This window comes from Syngnathus acus, chromosome 6 (genome assembly GCF_901709675.1).
Source record: "Syngnathus acus chromosome 6, fSynAcu1.2, whole genome shotgun sequence".
Taxonomy (NCBI): domain Eukaryota; kingdom Metazoa; phylum Chordata; class Actinopteri; order Syngnathiformes; family Syngnathidae; genus Syngnathus; species Syngnathus acus.
The window spans coordinates 12,576,416-12,592,698 of NC_051092.1; the positions used below are offsets into that span (position 1 = coordinate 12,576,416).

At 44.0% G+C, this 16,283-nt stretch overlaps 3 protein-coding genes and 1 long non-coding RNA gene across 57 annotated transcripts; 2 read left to right on the plus strand and 2 right to left on the minus strand.

The window, feature by feature from the left end:
• Window positions 1–390: 390 nt before the first annotated feature.
• LOC119124314 (loricrin-like) lies at window positions 391–5,491 on the minus strand. 50 transcript variants are annotated; one of them, XM_037254135.1, is made up of 15 exons: window positions 5,057–5,491; window positions 4,777–4,895; window positions 4,148–4,251; window positions 3,894–4,068; window positions 3,643–3,760; window positions 3,484–3,569; window positions 2,513–2,724; window positions 2,222–2,470; window positions 2,039–2,179; window positions 1,826–1,951; window positions 1,685–1,780; window positions 1,577–1,639; window positions 1,304–1,489; window positions 785–1,234; window positions 391–718 (listed from the first exon to the last, which is right to left on the minus strand). In XM_037254135.1, the coding sequence occupies exons 1-15, from the start codon at window positions 5,441–5,443 to the stop codon at window positions 657–659; spliced, it is 2,574 nt and encodes an 857-aa protein (XP_037110030.1). In that variant the 5' UTR covers window positions 5,444–5,491; the 3' UTR covers window positions 391–656. The 50 variants fall into 50 exon arrangements, with proteins under 50 accessions (XP_037110030.1, XP_037110038.1, XP_037110026.1 ...); XM_037254143.1 differs by lacking the exon at window positions 1,577–1,639 and adding an exon at window positions 1,535–1,576 and having other exon boundaries at window positions 1,304–1,408; window positions 1,640–1,780; XM_037254131.1 differs by having other exon boundaries at window positions 1,304–1,408; window positions 1,472–1,489; window positions 1,535–1,780.
• Window positions 5,492–7,249: 1,758 nt separating this feature from the next.
• On the plus strand, window positions 7,250–11,085 carry LOC119124322 (axonemal dynein light intermediate polypeptide 1-like). 2 transcript variants are annotated; one of them, XM_037254178.1, is made up of 6 exons: window positions 7,250–7,354; window positions 8,964–9,100; window positions 9,187–9,356; window positions 9,872–10,050; window positions 10,186–10,350; window positions 10,437–11,085. In XM_037254178.1, exons 1-6 carry the CDS (start codon window positions 7,322–7,324, stop codon window positions 10,467–10,469), a joined length of 717 nt encoding a protein of 238 aa, XP_037110073.1. In that variant the 5' UTR covers window positions 7,250–7,321; the 3' UTR covers window positions 10,470–11,085. The 2 variants fall into 2 exon arrangements, with proteins under 2 accessions (XP_037110073.1, XP_037110071.1); XM_037254176.1 differs by lacking the exon at window positions 7,250–7,354 and adding an exon at window positions 8,080–8,365.
• Window positions 8,540–10,242, minus strand: LOC119124323. The gene is made up of 2 exons (XR_005098252.1): window positions 10,106–10,242; window positions 8,540–10,018 (listed from the first exon to the last, which is right to left on the minus strand). It is a non-coding gene; the product is annotated as an uncharacterized LOC119124323 (long non-coding RNA).
• Window positions 11,052–15,960, plus strand: chkb (choline kinase beta). 4 transcript variants are annotated; one of them, XM_037254169.1, is made up of 11 exons: window positions 11,052–11,193; window positions 11,993–12,293; window positions 12,379–12,601; window positions 12,923–13,056; window positions 13,131–13,235; window positions 14,221–14,279; window positions 14,441–14,555; window positions 14,638–14,746; window positions 14,972–15,072; window positions 15,166–15,247; window positions 15,499–15,960. In XM_037254169.1, exons 1-11 carry the CDS (start codon window positions 11,085–11,087, stop codon window positions 15,553–15,555), a joined length of 1,395 nt encoding a protein of 464 aa, XP_037110064.1. In that variant the 5' UTR covers window positions 11,052–11,084; the 3' UTR covers window positions 15,556–15,960. The 4 variants fall into 4 exon arrangements, with proteins under 4 accessions (XP_037110064.1, XP_037110066.1, XP_037110062.1 ...); XM_037254171.1 differs by lacking the exon at window positions 11,052–11,193 and adding an exon at window positions 11,775–11,914; XM_037254167.1 differs by lacking the exon at window positions 11,052–11,193 and having other exon boundaries at window positions 11,778–12,293.
• The last annotated feature ends 323 nt before the right edge of the window (window positions 15,961–16,283 follow it).

A 16,283-nucleotide genomic window follows, 5' to 3' on the forward strand; every position in this document is an offset into this window, starting at 1 on the left:
GCGGCAGTGCACTGGTGAGCACGTCCAGCTCACAGTTCAGAGGTGCAGGGATAGATTCCGACTTCGGCCTTCCTGTGTGGAGTTTGCATGTCCTCCCCTTCACCCCCCTGCATTTCTTCCCAGTACTCTGTTTAAATTACTTTAAAAGTTTAAATTAAATTGAATGTTTAAATTAATTGTGGTTCAAATTACTTCACAGATTACTCAAAAATGTCATTTAATCTTTATTAAAACACTTGCACTGAGTTGTCGTTGCAGCAACTCGCGTCCTCTCGCGTTTAATACATAAAACAAGTCAAGTCTAATTTATTTATTGGTACTTGCCACAATGTAAGCAGGTTCGATTAAGAGACTGTGTTGGGTGGTCTTGTGCAGAACATGACACCAGCATTTCACAAAATTGCAATTTTATTGCCATTCAACTCCCTGACATGGGAATAAAAAATATTCATATCATTACACAGCGGCAAGGCAAAATATGTGACAATTTGTGTACGGAAATATTTGCCACTTCCCGTCACCTATGTTAAATTTCGAGCTTTTTTATATATTACTTTAATGGAGGCATTCGGAAGGATGTTGTGCGGGGAATAACATCCAGTCAGCCATGATCCAATCAGAATGTTTATTTCCATCGCCACGTTGGAATGTTGACTTCAAACGACTTTCTCTGCAATTTCGAAGGGACCCAGTGTGACATCACCTCTCCATTCATAAACTGAAAATAGAATCGGTGTATCACATATCAATATCAAACACTTCCAAGTCAAACTGAAATACATACCTTGATCTGATTTCACTGAACGGCTCTTTCTTCCACCCTGTGTACTGCTACTAGTTGAGCTGGTTACGGTCCAAGTAGTGCTTGCGCCACTTTGTCCGGGACCAGTGGGGTTCCAAGTAACAGTTTGTTTGTCTGGTTCGTCTTTGCCTCTTCCAGTCTTTTGCCAGGTGCCCGTTCCAGGGGTTCCTCCACCAATCCTAGTGACAGTAGCCCAGGAAGTGCCTGTGTTGGTACTTCCAGTGAAGCCAGTGGTCCAGGTTTGTTCCCTTGGTTGATTTCCTCCACCGCCACCGTCATTGCCACCGCCACTTCCACTACTTCCGCCGCCACCTGTTTGAGAGCCGCCTCCACGACCGGTGGTCCAGCCGCCTCCTGTTTGAGAGCCGCCTCCACCACCGGTGGTCCAGCCAATGCCTCCTGTTTGAGACTCGCCTCCTGTTTGAGAGCCGCCTCCACGACCAGTGGTCCAGCCGCCTCCTGTTTGAGAGCTGCCTCCACCACCGGTGGTGGTCCAGCCGCCTCCTGTTCGAGAGCCGCCTCCACCACCGGTGGTCCAGCCAATGCCTCCAGTTTGAGAGTCGCCTCCTGTTCGAGAGCCGCCTCCACCACCGGTGGTCCAGCCGCCTCCTGTTCGAGAGCCACCTCCTGTTTCAGAGCCGCCTCCACCACCGGTGGTCCAGCCAATGCCTCCTGTTTGAGAACCGCCTCCACCACCGGTGGTCCAGCCAATGCCTCCAGTTTGAGAGTCGCCTCCTGTTCGAGAGCCGCCTCCACCACCGGTGGTCCAGCCGCCTCCTGTTCGAGAGCCACCTCCTGTTTCAGAGCCGCCTCCACCACCGGTGGTCCAGCCAATGCCTCCTGTTTGAGAACCGCCTCCACCACCGGTGGTCCAGCCAATGCCTCCAGTTTGAGAGTCGCCTCCTGTTCGAGAGCCGCCTCCACCACCGGTGGTCCAGCCGCCTCCTGTTCGAGAGCCACCTCCTGTTTCAGAGCCGCCTCCACCACTGGTGGTCCAGCCAATGCCTCCTGTTTGAGAACCGCCTCCACCACCGGTGGTCCAGTCAATGCCTCCAGTTTGAGAGTCGCCTCCTGTTCGAGAGCCGCCTCCACCACCGGTGGTCCAGCCAATGCCTCCAGTTTGAGAGTCGCCTCCTGTTCGAGAGCCGCCTCCACCACTGGTGGTCCAGCCGGCTCCTGTTTGAGAGCCGCTTCCACCACCGGTGGTCCAGCCAATGCCTCCTGTTTGAGGGTCGCCTCCTGTTTGAGAGCCGCCTCCACCACCGGTGGTCCAGCCGCCTCCTGTTCGAGAGCCACCTCCTGTTTGAGAGCCGCCTCCACCACCGGTGGTCCAGCCAATGCCTCCTGTTTGAGGGTCGCCTCCTGTTTGAGAGCCGCCTCCACCACCGGTGGTCCAGCCGCCTCCTGTTCGAGAGCCACCTCCTGTTTGAGAGCCGCCTCCACCACCGGTGGTCCAGCCAATGCCTCCTGTTTGAGAGCCACCTCCTGTTTGAGAGCCGCCTCCACCACCGGTGGTCCAGCCGCCTCCTGTTTGAGAGCTGCCTCCACCACCGGTGGTCCAGCCAATGCCTCCAGTTTGAGAGTCGCCTCCTGTTCGAGAGCCACCTCCTGTTTCAGAGCCGCCTCCACCACCGGTGGTCCAGCCAATGCCTCCTGTTTGAGAGCCGCCTCCTGTTCGAGAGCCGCCTCCACCACCGGTGGTCCAGCCGCCTCCTGTTCGAGAGCCACCACCTGTTTGAGAGCCGCCTCCACCACCGATGGTCCAGCCAATGCCTCCTGTTTGAGAGTCGCCTCCTCCGCCGAGGTTATTTTGACTGCCCTTATGAAGGTCACCAGGGTTCCAAGGGTTGCCTGGTTGTTGATTTCCACCAAGGGCATTACAGGAGGAGCATGCTGAATCCACGCCACTGGCCTCCCTCCAGCTGCACCAGGAAATAAAAGCAGTCAATGAGTGAGAATAGTATGGAAAATATTTCTTTCAGTAGTTCCATTCTTCAAGTGAAATTCACACATTTCGCCCTGTTCATTCACAATGAATGATATTATTTCTTTGAAACATAATAATTGTAGTTTACAGCTTCCTAAAATGCGCAATTCACCATCTCATGAAATGAAAATAGTCACATTAAACACCCACTATTTGCTGAGTTAAGTTTACTGCCACCATTCTGTACTTCTATTGCTTTTTTTAAGTTGCGTAACTTGTATCTCAAGACACGACTGTACTGTATCTTTGACACCGCTTACTACTTTCCTGTTAATCAGGACTTTGGTGTCATCTTGTGGCCTTCTAGAGTGATACAAAAAAATGGGAATATGGTGAATTGATGAGGTCTTCAGCTTTGAGCTGAGGATTTCCAGGTTTCCACAAAAAAATATGAATACAGTACAGTGAACCCCCACTTTTCAAGGAAACCAGGGAATATTTTATGGATTAAATTATTCATTTACCTATTTGAAATTATTGTTATTTATTATTATTGTTTATGGAATTTATTAATGTATTGTTTATTAATTTATTTTTTATTAATTATTATTTACGGAATTGTTGAAACATTTATGAGAAATTTCTACACTAGAAAATTTTAACTATAATTTAACATGACTATAATTTCGATATAATTTAATCTAAATTACGAAAAGGCACCTGTTTGACGGTGTCTTCCTCTCTCATCACTCACCCGTTCTGTATGTGGGAGCAGGCCCTGTGTTCAGGATCAATGTCGTGGCCGTTCGACGTGGCTCTCAAGTGGCAGGTAATGTAAAGCTGTCGGAAGCATCGATGGATGTTTAGTTCCGCCTCTAAAAATCCAGTAGCGCTGTTTTGAAGAGGCGCTAACCATGCCGCTGTCTGCACCCTGGAACCTGAATGCCTCAAACTGGAACTGGAGCATGTTCTCTGTTGTTCGTTGCATGAACCTGGACTCTGCGCCTGTGATCCTCGCGTCAATTAAACACCTGCGTGCAAGCGAAGCTGAGTCAAGAGGAAATTACAGTCCCCTGAGTTCAAGAGGTTAAGGGGTAGGGTTCTTGAATGATGACTGGTATGTTTAATTTGTGTCTTTGGGTTGCAAGTATTATGGTTCCTCACCCCTGTTCAAGGAAGGTATATCTGGGGCTGGAATTCATATCGGGCGAGAGGGTAGCCGTGCAGCTTTCCACAAAAACGCGTAGGGGCACGTGGTGGTACTGCCTGACGGAGGCCTCGATACGGATCATGTCTCCCAGGTAGTACTGGTAACGAGGCCTCTCGTACATCCAGTCGTCTGTGAGGGGTGATCAAATTAGGTCAACGTGTCGAAAGCCGACAGGGTAATGGAAAAGGAAAACAGATGCGGTACTCACCGGTCCTCAGGGTAAGAGTGAAGTATAAGAACTCCTCTGCAACCCTGACTGCAGAGAATGGTATCCATTGTGGGTCGAGTGGGAGGCTGCTCACGTTGTGGTGCCTGAAGGTTTAAACAGGGGGTCAAAGCTGGGATAGGACTACGACTTTTGTTTGTTTAAAAATGACCCATTTTGGAGTTGTTTTGCTGTGTTGCACTTTGTAGTTGGTTGAAATGTTTGTTTCTTAGATAGAGTTATTGTGCAACAAAATATTTTCAGGATGATGGTGGCAAAACAGTCGAAGGGTTCTGGGTCCAATTGCTTAGTTGGGTTCTTTCCGGGTAGCCAAACGTCTTTCACGTCCCCCAAAACCATACAGTTTATGTTTTTGAAAACTATGCTTTGTGTAAATATAAGTGTAAAGGCTTGTTTGTCTACGTCTGTCCTGGTTTTACCATACCTCCAACTCACAGTCAGCTGGAGAAACGAAAGCAAAGAGCAACATTTTGGAACATGCCTGAATAAAAGGTGCAATTCTGCACTTCATTATTTACGCTCACATTGAAACACAGTTTTGATTGTTTCCATCTTTCCATCATTCCCCCTGTGAATGATGCCAGGATTTCCCCAAGAAAATAATGTATCACCTTGGGTAGTGACATTCCACAATCACGGCAGCTTCGTTGGTCCTCACAACAGGGGATTCACCCAGCCTTGTGGGGTTATAGTTGAGAGAAAAAGTGTAGATGAGAGCATCATCTGTCGTCTGCAGAAGGGGCACAAAAGTGAGACAATGTACCGTAATTTTCGGACTATAAGTCGCTCCTGAGTATAAGTCGCCCCCCCACCCAAACTATGAAAAATAAACGCGACTTATAGTCCGAAAATTACGGTAGTATTGAAAGGAAGGACGCTTGTTTGGCTTACTCGCGAAATGCTGCCGCAGTCTTGCAGCTCAGGCTGGAATATCAGCACATGGGCTTGAGTGTCCTCAGCCACTGGGCCACAAGGACCCAGCGTCAGGTCAGAGGGCTTGATGAACTGGCCTATTCCAAAAAAGTCCAACTGGACCTCCACGCGCGCTTGCCTCTCTCCGCACTCCACTGATACGGTTGCTGCAGGGACGGGGTGCCTGAGCTCGAAATCGGGCACAGGCGCGACCGGATTCGTGGGCCCTTCAGGGTAGCTCCAGGTGAGCGGCCTCTCAAGTACATGCTTGGCCTGTTGCTGATCATGGGGCACCTGATATCCGACGCAGACGCTGCCGAGCAGGGCCAGTGCCGCAAGGCACGCAGCGGTGTGCTTCATTCTCATGGACCCACAGCAAACAGTGATCCCCACCAGATGCTGTAAGGACAAGAGGCGCGCTTTCCTGTTTTTATAAGCACGCCTTGTATTTGCCTCCCATGACAGCAGATAACGGAGGGTGTCAGCCAATCCAGCTGCGTGGCGCTGCGTTTCGATTGTGATGCTGATCTCTGCTTGGCTTGGAATTGAAATCGTGCCAGTCAGTTGCATAACGCTAGAAAGTGGTCGTAGACAAATCTTGACAAATGATTAAACCAGAACCCAAAGTAGTAATGGGTATGAATAATAATGTACTGAGAAGATGGCGGTCACCAAAAGGTTATGTTGACAGTGGGTTAGGGCCACCTGCCCTCCACAGAACATGCCACACACTGCCTTTTGCCAAAGTACATTTGTGCCAATCGATGTTGAACTCCAGCCCTATAAAGTAAACCCATGAAAGTTAGAAAATGAGAACATCCAAACAGCTTCCCATGTCGTCAGTTTGACATAAAAAGGAAGCACCGTAACAGCGAGAGATCAATTTGGAATTCATTAGCTTTCAGTATCAGTTTTATTTTTCTAAAGAAATGTTCAGCAGCACTAGTAATATAAAATGAATATTTGGTGCAACACTTGATCAGTGTGCCTAGTGGTAGAGTGTCCGCCCTGAGACTGGAAGGTTGTGGGTTCAAACCCCGGCCGGGTCATACCAAAGACTATAAAAATGGGACCCATTGCCTCCCTGCTTGGCACTCAGCGTTAAGGGTTGGAATTGGGGAGTTAGATCGCCAAATGATTCCCGAGCGCGGCACCGCTGCTGCTCACTGCTCCCCTCTCCCCCATCCCCAATGACACGGGGATGGGTTCAATGCAGAGGACAAATTTCACCACACCCAGATGTGTGTGTGACGATCATTGGGATTTTAACTTTAACTTTAACAACTGTATTTGTATATTACAATTACAAGGAAAACATTCAGTACAGGAAATACGTAGTGTTACAGTACTCAAATGAGCAGCTTGGATGCTTTGATTTGAAGGAGTCTTTCTTGGAAGAAATCCAGGGTATAAGATTCACCCTTTTAAGACACTATTTAAATTACGTTGATTGGAGAGAGGCCTCAAACAAGCCAATGATAGTGTTTGGGTGGAATTACCCTTTTTAAAGCACACCCACAGCCCTTGTGTGGACAATTGCCCGACAACGGACGGATGGAATGATTGCCAAGTCAGCTGAATTGCATAACTAGTGAATGCTTTTGACAACAAATAAAAACTAGCCAAACAGCATTCATACCAAAGTGGGGCATCTAGTGATCGCAGTTATGTCAAAGTGTGATTGAATTCGGAAATATTGTACTCCACAATTCCATCTGTGGCACAATGGGCTTGGAGATAAGAGTGTTTATTTTGTCAAAGCTTGGTGAACGCAGATAGCGTGACCCTTGCAGTCACCGGTCATCCAGACCTGCCGAAGGTTTATATTATGTAATTTCTCAAAAACATGATGGCATTGGATTTATATGTTGAGTGATTGTCCAGGGGGTCGACGCCAAGTGTCATATATTCATGTCTACTAACGATTGTGTCGATTTTTTTCAACCTAAATTCAGCATCGTTTGGCTCTCGTTGTGCTATGATGTCAACATGACCCACGCCTTATAAAATCATCCAGTGCGTGCGCGCTGCAACACTAAATGGCCATGAAGTTTGTCGGTCCCCTCGCACTCGACCTGCTGCTGTTCTGTGTAGCCGTGGCTCAAAAGTCCACCATGCAGTGGCCTCAGGTACCCTCCAAACTAGGGGCCTCAGACTTATTTTGTGAGGTGGAGCCACACCAAAAGATACGATGTGGGCCTGTCGGTATCTCGTCTACTGAGCGTAAAGCCATCAACTGCTGCTATGATTCAAACATGCGCTACTACGGCAGACATGGTAGGTCAAATCTCTTCTGTCTGGACTTCCGTTTCCTTGCTAAGTTGCTGTTAATTGCTTTTTCCATGGTTCTATATTTGGCAATTTACCCATTTGCAGATTTTATTGGGGAAAACTTTTGTGGTTTTTGTTATTTGGTTATCTGGTGTCATTGTGGAATGATAGAAGTTGGTGGTCAGTTGAAAGATTATAAACACTATCTTGAGATCTGTAGGACCCGAATTACTAGTTTTTCAGAATTCGAGCTGATTTGAGTATGTGCTTCTCTTCTCCCCATGCACTCACTGGTTACAAGTCCGTCATCAGACTCCATTTGTAAATCACCGACAGGGACAATTAATGATTTTTAAGAGGACTTAATATGGAAATGACTTTTCCATGGCCTGTATCCAAATAGTTGGGTCTCTTGATTAATCTCGATTAATGGTACACAATACACACATCGACACAAGCAGACTTGGAGAGAAGCAACTACTTTAGCTAGAATGACGTATGCTTTGCTATGATATAAACAAAGTGACCAGCTAAACGTTCAGGCACTTTTTACGACTTTATTTCCAGGCCTTTCTACTGGAATACACCAGAAAGTCCACAACAAGATCTCATCAACATCTCGCAATTTCTTGGTCGTATTTTGAGATTATCATGGTTATCCATCCCGACTTGTCGCGTCAGGTGACGTTTGTCGTCTCTGACGATTGGTGATGACGTCAGATATGTGTCACCACTCGTCGGGGAAACATTTTCAAACACTCCGCCTTCAAATTTGATGACAAGGGTGACGCGTTTGAACGATGGCGAGGTGACAGAATGAGACACCTGAATTTTGAGTTTTGTTTTTAGTTACGTATGCATTCATGAAGTCAAGCAGGGCTCTGGGATTTCTGCTGTGTAGATGTGGTATTTTATTCTTAATTTTTTTAAGACAACATGTTTGAACCCCTCGAGACTCTGCTGAAATATGAGACTCCAGTTTTAATCAGTAAAACTACAGATAAAAAGAGTACGAAGGTAAGTTTGGCAACGCTAGTTCACGCTAACATTCAATAAATTAGAGGTCGGAAATACTTTCATTAGTGCTCTCAATGAGCAAGACATAAATATCATCGTTGAATAATCACATTTTGAATAATCACATTTCAGATGACTGGTGGTTTCTGCCATCAAACAAACAACAATAAGATATATAATTAATATATTTATTTATTGACAGCGCAGCATCCAAGTGGAGCACATCTGCCTCACAGCCGACAGATTCTGGGTTTGAATCTGTGATTAGGTTTTCTCTGAGTACTCCGCTTTCTTCCCACGTTCCAAAATCATGCATGATAGCTTCATTGTACAGGATTAAAAAAAATATATTCAACTGAATATATTTCATGTTTTAAAGGTTGCCAATTTCATTTGTATTTAGTTGCGCAATTTGTTTATCACTTCAGGGAGTCTTTGTACCTCATTTTGTGACTCACTGAGCACCTGTCACATCGAATGATTTTTAGAAAGTGCTATACATAAAACTGTTCGTGTAAACATGACAATTAAAAAATGTCAAGACAGCACTCAAAGAAACACAAAATTTCCAGGTATTGTAATGTGATATTTTTTACAGGGGGGCCGTCCTTTTAAAGTCAGCAACCAAGCGCATGCCGACTCCCCGGTGCCTCCACCCCCTAAAGTTAAATCCTCTGCAGCTGAAGCCCCAAGGCAACAAAATGATGACATACTTAACCTCATCTTTCCACCCAGGTATACCCGCCCCCTTCCCTGCTTTCCATGTCGTGTCACTTGACTAATTCAGCCTTCCTTAATCTTTCATTGTTTTATCATGCCAGGGAATGGCTGGAGGGAAACCAGCTGTGGGTGCAGCAAGTGTCCAGCGCGCCGTGCACCAGAGCGGACGTGGTGAACCTCGAGGAGCTCCTGGACAGGAAACTGCAGCAACGAAGGGCCATAGAGACGGGAATATGCCCTGTTCGAAGAGAGCTCTATACCCAGTGCTTCGGTAAGGAGGCTCTGCAATCCGGAAGATAAGAACCCTTCCCAAGGCCAATGCCAATGAAGGTAACAATTGTTTAAGGACAAGCAGACTTTAATTTTGTGTCTGCCTCAAGTCTTTGATGCCGCTCGTGGCATCAAATAGCCAAATTTGTGGTCAATTATTCGCAGAGGCGAGCTGACAGCTTCTTCAAGTTGGCACCCATTTTGTGAAGGAGCTCAGGAATCGCACCCAGCTTGCAGTTGAACTTGCTCATCGAGTGAGTTTGAGTAATAATAGCCAGCCATACATCTTCAGTCATGACGGCCAGCCTCCCCATCTCAAAAAGTGAAACTAAACTAAATCAGGAAACTGGCAACTCCAAGCAGCAGAACATCTGTTATCAGAATTACACTTATGTGGGCATGTTGCTAATGCAACGTGGCACTACTCTGAAGGCGTACACTCTAAATTTTCTGTGTTCAGAAGGTTAAATCTGGAAGGAGGGCTACGTCATGATTAAAGCTGCTCTCTTTGTGTAGATGAGCTGATCAGGCAGGTGACCATCAACTGCGCCGAGCGGGGTCACTTGCTGTTGCGGGTCCGAGATGAGATCCAGATGACCATAGCCGCTTACCAGACCTTCTACGAGAGCAGTGTGGTTTTTGGCATGAGAAAAGCTCTGCAGGCTGAGCAGGACAAGGTGGACATGCAGAAAAGAGTAAGGACCAGTTCTTCTTCCTTTCAGTCATAACGTAACATAATAAAATATCTACCAAGCAACGGCCCATCGCTCGAGCAGCTGCAAGGTCACCACGTAGGGTGTCTGTGGCAAGTTGACTCTTGTCGTTTATAGATTGCAGTGCTGGAGCAAGAGAAAGACGAGCTGCAGAAAGAGTTGCGCGATGAGAAGGCCAAATGCGACGCCATCGAAAAAACCGAAGAAGAGAAACATGAAGTTCAGGAAAAGAAGTACACGGAGCAGATTCAGTTCCTCAAGAGAACCAATCAGCAGCTTAAGGTGATGACAAGTCACACTAGTGTTCATATGGATGTCATGAAATGAAACTGAAACTGTTGTCTTTCTCTTCAATTTGTCCCTCTTAGGTTCAACTGGAGGGAGTTGTGACACCAAAGTAATTTCACAGTAGCCAGTTCACAATGGAACATGTCACTGAACAGTACACTTTTTTAATGAATGAATGTATTGTTGGGTAATTAATAATTAAATGTATTTTTTAAAGAACGAAGGAGAGCAGGTAATTTATAATACCTTCCAATGAATTAATTGCCTTTTTGAGGCTTCATTGCGCATGTGCCCAGAAATATCACCCATTTGCCTGTCTTGTGTTCCTTGGTGAAAATAGACTCCATGTATTTTAGGGATCTCAATCACAAGTGATATGCATGAATATTTGAGTTTTGTTTTGTATTTGAGTTCAACTAAGCAATGTGAGTCACAAAGAAGTGTGCACACGCTGTAGTGTACTTGTATAATTATCTCAAAGTTGTGTCTCATGTTCTGGAGATATTCATCTTAGGGTTCTTAAGGTGTGTCTTGGAAAGCAAAGATTGCATGCCAAAACACACCCATTTTAAAAGATCTGTCACAGGCTTTGTGTTCATCAAGTCAGACAAAAAGAACTCCGATTCGTCTATTCAAGCTCAGCCGAGCTACAAGGAAAGATATTTCTACACAGCATTAAGAGAGGATTATTTTGGCAAGACCTGTTGATAATAAAACATTTTCACGTTATGGCAGCCTTCAGAAATTCTTCAATGTTTTTGTCTGATCACAAGGAAGTGTCTGACTTAACCCGGTTGTCCATCATCAACAAAGAAAGTTCTGGCTCAAAGAATGCAGGTGACACATTTTTGTCTCTTTAACCTAAAATACTAAAATAAACTTCTTGTTTTTACTCTTTGTGCTGTTTACTTGTATGTATATTGTGTACTATGTCTTGTCAACGTGGGATAGTGGGAAACGTAATTTCGATCTCTTTGTGTGTCTTGACATGTCGAGAAATTGACAATAAAGCAGACTTTGACTTTGACTTTAAAATACATGTGTTGTTCTACTGCTTTGGTCCACCCATGTATTTTAAGATGGAAATAGATGGTGCTACTTTACACTGATAAAAACGTTTATGACAAAGTGTCAGTCAAAAAGATGTAACATGAATGGCGAAATAATGCTGGCATTAATTTACATTTCAATAAGTTGATTCAAAAACAAATTTGCTGGCAATTCACTTTATTCAGGCGTCGAAAACATGGTTATTGAGCGACTGGATAGAGAAGTTGTATTTTTAATTTCAAAAATCTTTATTGACAAATTCATAATTATACAAAGTTACTCGAGTGTACCGTTAGTGACGTATAACAGCGCCACTCATCGCAACCAATCAGCTTGTCTTTCAACCCGGAAATGCATTGCGCGTAACGTTGTTACAGACGCCGTCACGTGTCCCCCGGTGTGCGAGCAAAATAGGCGTTAAAGTGGGCGTTGGCACGATGACTCCTATGAAACCTTGACCATATGCGATTAATTAGATATGCTTTGGCTTTCCGTTTAGCTGGCATTGGTGAGCGCCGTCCGTCACCAGTAAGCTCTTGTCGCTTTCTCCGACCCATAGTTTGCCCCGGTTCTCCTCTACTCTTAGCCCGAAGACACTCAATGGAGGCAGGTGGCAACATAATCGGCGACGCAGTCCCGCTAGACGAGAAGAAGCCGCCGACCACCTACCAGTTACTCATTCTCGCCCACGAGAGGACCTCGAGAACCCCGAGTCCACTTTTGGGTGCCAATGGAGAAGACGACTCCGAGGCGGAGTCCTTCAAGGGTGGCAGGACCGAGGAAGTGGACCGCGACACAAAGGAGAGGGCATTCGCGTGGTGCCGAGATTTCCTGTCTGGAGCGTGGAAGACCATCCAAATAATGGACTTTCAAATAAGCATCGTCAGGTGACTACTGAGTTATCTAACATAAATGATTATTGCTGGTGTCATGTCACTTGTCATGAATGTACGTGTTATTGGTCTTTTCCAGTGGCGGCCTGAGTAATCTGCTGTACCTGTGCAGCCTGCCTGACCATGTGCCTAGCGTGGAGGAAGAGCCTCGTCAAGTGCTCCTCAGAATCTACGGTGCCATTCTCCAGGGTGTGGACTCTTTGGTGTTGGAGAGTGTAATGTTCGCTATCCTGGCCGAGCGAACTTTGGGACCAAAACTGTACGGTATCTTCCCACAAGGGCGCTTGGAGCAGTATTTTCCGGTACGGCACACTGACCTACGTTTCTGAATTCTAAACCTGTATTTGTTCTGTGAAATTTTATTCATTTATTCCTGACCATCTATTCTCTTCATGGCGTAGCATTTCAGTTGCATGTTTCTACATTTTTGTAATGATGATGTTTTTTCGTCCAATCAGCCATGTCAGTCTAATATACCAGGGGCCTTCATCAGTTATGCTGACCCACGTTAACTTATAATAGCAATGAACTGATTCGTTAGCCAATCAGGATAAATTTCCCACTAAAGGCCCAGGTACCAAATGCACGTTTTGGGCTTGATATTAGTGTTTTTCTTTCCGCAGAACACTCGAATGCGAACTAATCAGCTGTCAGACGTTGACATCTCTGCTGAGATCGCCACAAAAATGGCTCGTTTTCACAAAATGGTCATGCCATTTAACAAAGAGCCCACCTGGTTGTTTGGGACCATTAACAAGTAAGTCGTTGAACTAGCTCGCTGCTATCGTCACTCGCGCTTGGTTAACTATGTCATATGTTTGTTTCTGTTAGATACATGGATCAAGTGTTGACGCTAACTTTTACGCGTGACACTCATGTGAAGAAGTATCAGAAGCTGATGAAGCTCAACCTGGAAATGGAGCTGAAGAACCTCCGGTGAGTGGAAGTGCTGCTACTCAAAGACCAATGTAACACTTAATTGTATTGTATTTTTTATTTTTTTTTGCCTTCATTGAAAAAACAGCTGACCTTTTGTCCTAGTGCCTTCATGCGACCAGGCGGGTCAGCATGTGTGTCCCTTATCAAAAGCTAAGATACAGATTGTGCTGCATTCCATGATGATAAAATGTTCCCAACTCATCAACTAGGAATCATCAACTAGGAATCTTGTGAACACATACATAATACTGCAGGGGACGATTTTCATAGTTTTTCCACCCAAGGGAGAACTTTTTACAAGGACACGCTGGTATTCCTAACACCATATAAAAAAACATGTATAGCACAAAATGCCACAGGAACATTTTCAAAGACAAACGTTATGTTACCAAACAAATTATTATTTTTTGGGGGGGTTGTACTGCGCTGGGAGAATAGTCATATTTGTAATGATATGAGAATGAAGTTGGATTTTTGTCGAGGAAAAAAAAATTCTAAAGTTATGAAAAAGTCTTATTTTAACTTCATTTTAAAAATATAATTACAACATTTATTCTAGAAAAGATGCTTTTATTTGCTTCACACAAAATAGGAGTATATTCTTGAAAAAAAAATGTCATTCTCTTTCACCCATTCTAGGGAGTTTATATAATGAATTGTCTTAGCTGAAAAAATCACTAGACTGGCAAAAATTGCAATTTTCTTTTTTTTTTATGAATATTATTCACATTATCCACGCCATATTTATTCACTGTACTCTCAGCCATCATAGTCACACACAAAAACACAATGAGAACGCTTACAAGAAGCTGCTGTCGACCACAACTCGCGCCCAGACTCTCATACAGACTGAATAATTTGATTCCTTTTTGGCACTCTTTTCTTTTGCGCTTCCCAAAAACACTGCCAAATTTGTTGTGTGTGTGAATCATTTGCACTTAACAGAATGTCTTCGTCTGCTCTTTTTTTCACCCACGCACAGTAAGCTACTAGCAGAAACGCCATCACCTGTGGTCTTCTGCCACAATGATGTCCAAGAAGGTAAAAAAAAAAAAGCTCTTCACTAATGGGAAATGCAGTCGCCCAACAGCTTGGTCACAAATGTTCAGTCATTAGTGTGCGGGATGGTCATGTGTCTTTCAGTGGTGGGAAGCGAGTAAAAATACTTCGTCAAAGCGGGCTCTTTACTTTTTTCATACCAGGTTTCTGTACCTCTGGTGTCTCTGCAGGTAATGTTCTAATTCTGCACAATGGGGACCAAACCTCAACAGACCGACTGATGCTCATCGACTTTGAGTACAGCAGCTACAACTACAGGTGAAGTCAGGTTTGAATAAAGGAGGATATTAAAGACATTGAAAGAAATCCGTTTTCATGTTGTTCTTGTTGTTTTTATTAGGGGTTTTGATTTTGGAAACCATTTCTGTGAGTGGATGTACGACTACACCTACAACCAGTGGCCCTTCTACAAAGCCACACCAGAGGATTACCCAAGCAGAGAGCAACAGGTTTGTACATTTTTCATTTTATTCTTTTGCATCCTGAATACATTTGATTAAATTGGACTGATCAATTATTCGCATTTACATATTATTCAAGTGAGCATCATCGTCTTTGTAGAGATTTTTTTTTTGTACATACACAAGAAAAACTGCAATATTTTCTGTTCTTCATCGTAGCTCAGCTTTAGAAAATGTTGTTCTTCTCACAACTTTTTTTTTTCCCCTTGGCAGCTTCATTTCATTCGAAGTTATCTCTCGGAGCAAAGAGGATGCGGTGACCAAAACGTAGACCAAAGGCAGATGGAGGAAGACATTATCATTGAAGCCAACCGGTAAACCGGGCTGCCAAACCTGTAGAATTGTGTTTTTTTTTTAATTGTGGAGATAGCACAATCATGACATGCTTTGTAATTGCTCTCATGCAGGTATGCATTAGCGTCACATTTTCTGTGGGGTCTTTGGTCCATCATCCAAGCGAAGCTCTCCAAGATTGAGTTTGGCTACATGGTAAGAAGGAGCCAGTGTTTTCATTTATTTAAAAAAAAAGAGTTATAGTACCAGCTTGAAGGCAAGCACTAAATGTCTTATTGAGGTCTTGTTTACTACTGCCAAGCTGCTGCTTGACGTCGTGAAGTTCACTGACACCATCTAGTGGTCATATTTCATATTTTTGGAACAAACTAAACAAGTGACTCGAGGCACGAATATGAATGTACTGTATGTATGTAATTGTAATTTATGATGTGATCATTTGCCAGGATTATGCCCAGGTCCGCTTTGATGCCTACTTCAAACAAAAGAAGCTCTTCTCCTGAAGTCCTGCTTGCTTGCCCTCATGTAAAAATACTTTTTTCTTTGTTTTTACTTTATTTAAATACATCAAAACCGATTCCTGGGCCTTGTGCTCTAAGAACAGTATTCTTATGCAGAAGTAGTCCCAAGCAAGTTCTATAAATCTATTTGGATTTCAAGGTCTAAACCCCACCACCATGATGCACTAGTCTATTGTGGACCACTTTTTGACATGAGCATTTGTTTTGTCCTTTCATTGTGGGAAGGCGCTTGTGTCTTTATTTTTGACGAGCTAACTTGATCTGATCATTGATGTTCCGTCCACATTAATATGAAGAAAGCACATTAAGAGAACTGTAAAATGAAGTTTTTTTTGTTTGTTATTTGATGATTAGACTGTCCTGGATAAAATATTAGAGACATTAAAAGAAATGTGTTTTGAGAATTAAGTTATAATTTAGGAGAATTATGAAAAGTCATGATACTGCACAGGGAAAAATCTTTTTCAGAAAAAAGTCTTCATTTTACAAGAAATGAACCGATTTCATGAAAAAAAGATGCAGAAAAAACTCATTATGGCTTTATTGTAATGCTCAAATTATTCCCTAATAAACTTTCTTTGTTGCAACTTTGTCATAAAATTCTGAAATCATATTACAAGAAAAAAGATGCAATTACCTAAAAAAGCCCAAATAAAAGTGATATGACGGGAATCTCATCAATTTAAAAGAATAGTCATATTGCAAGAAAG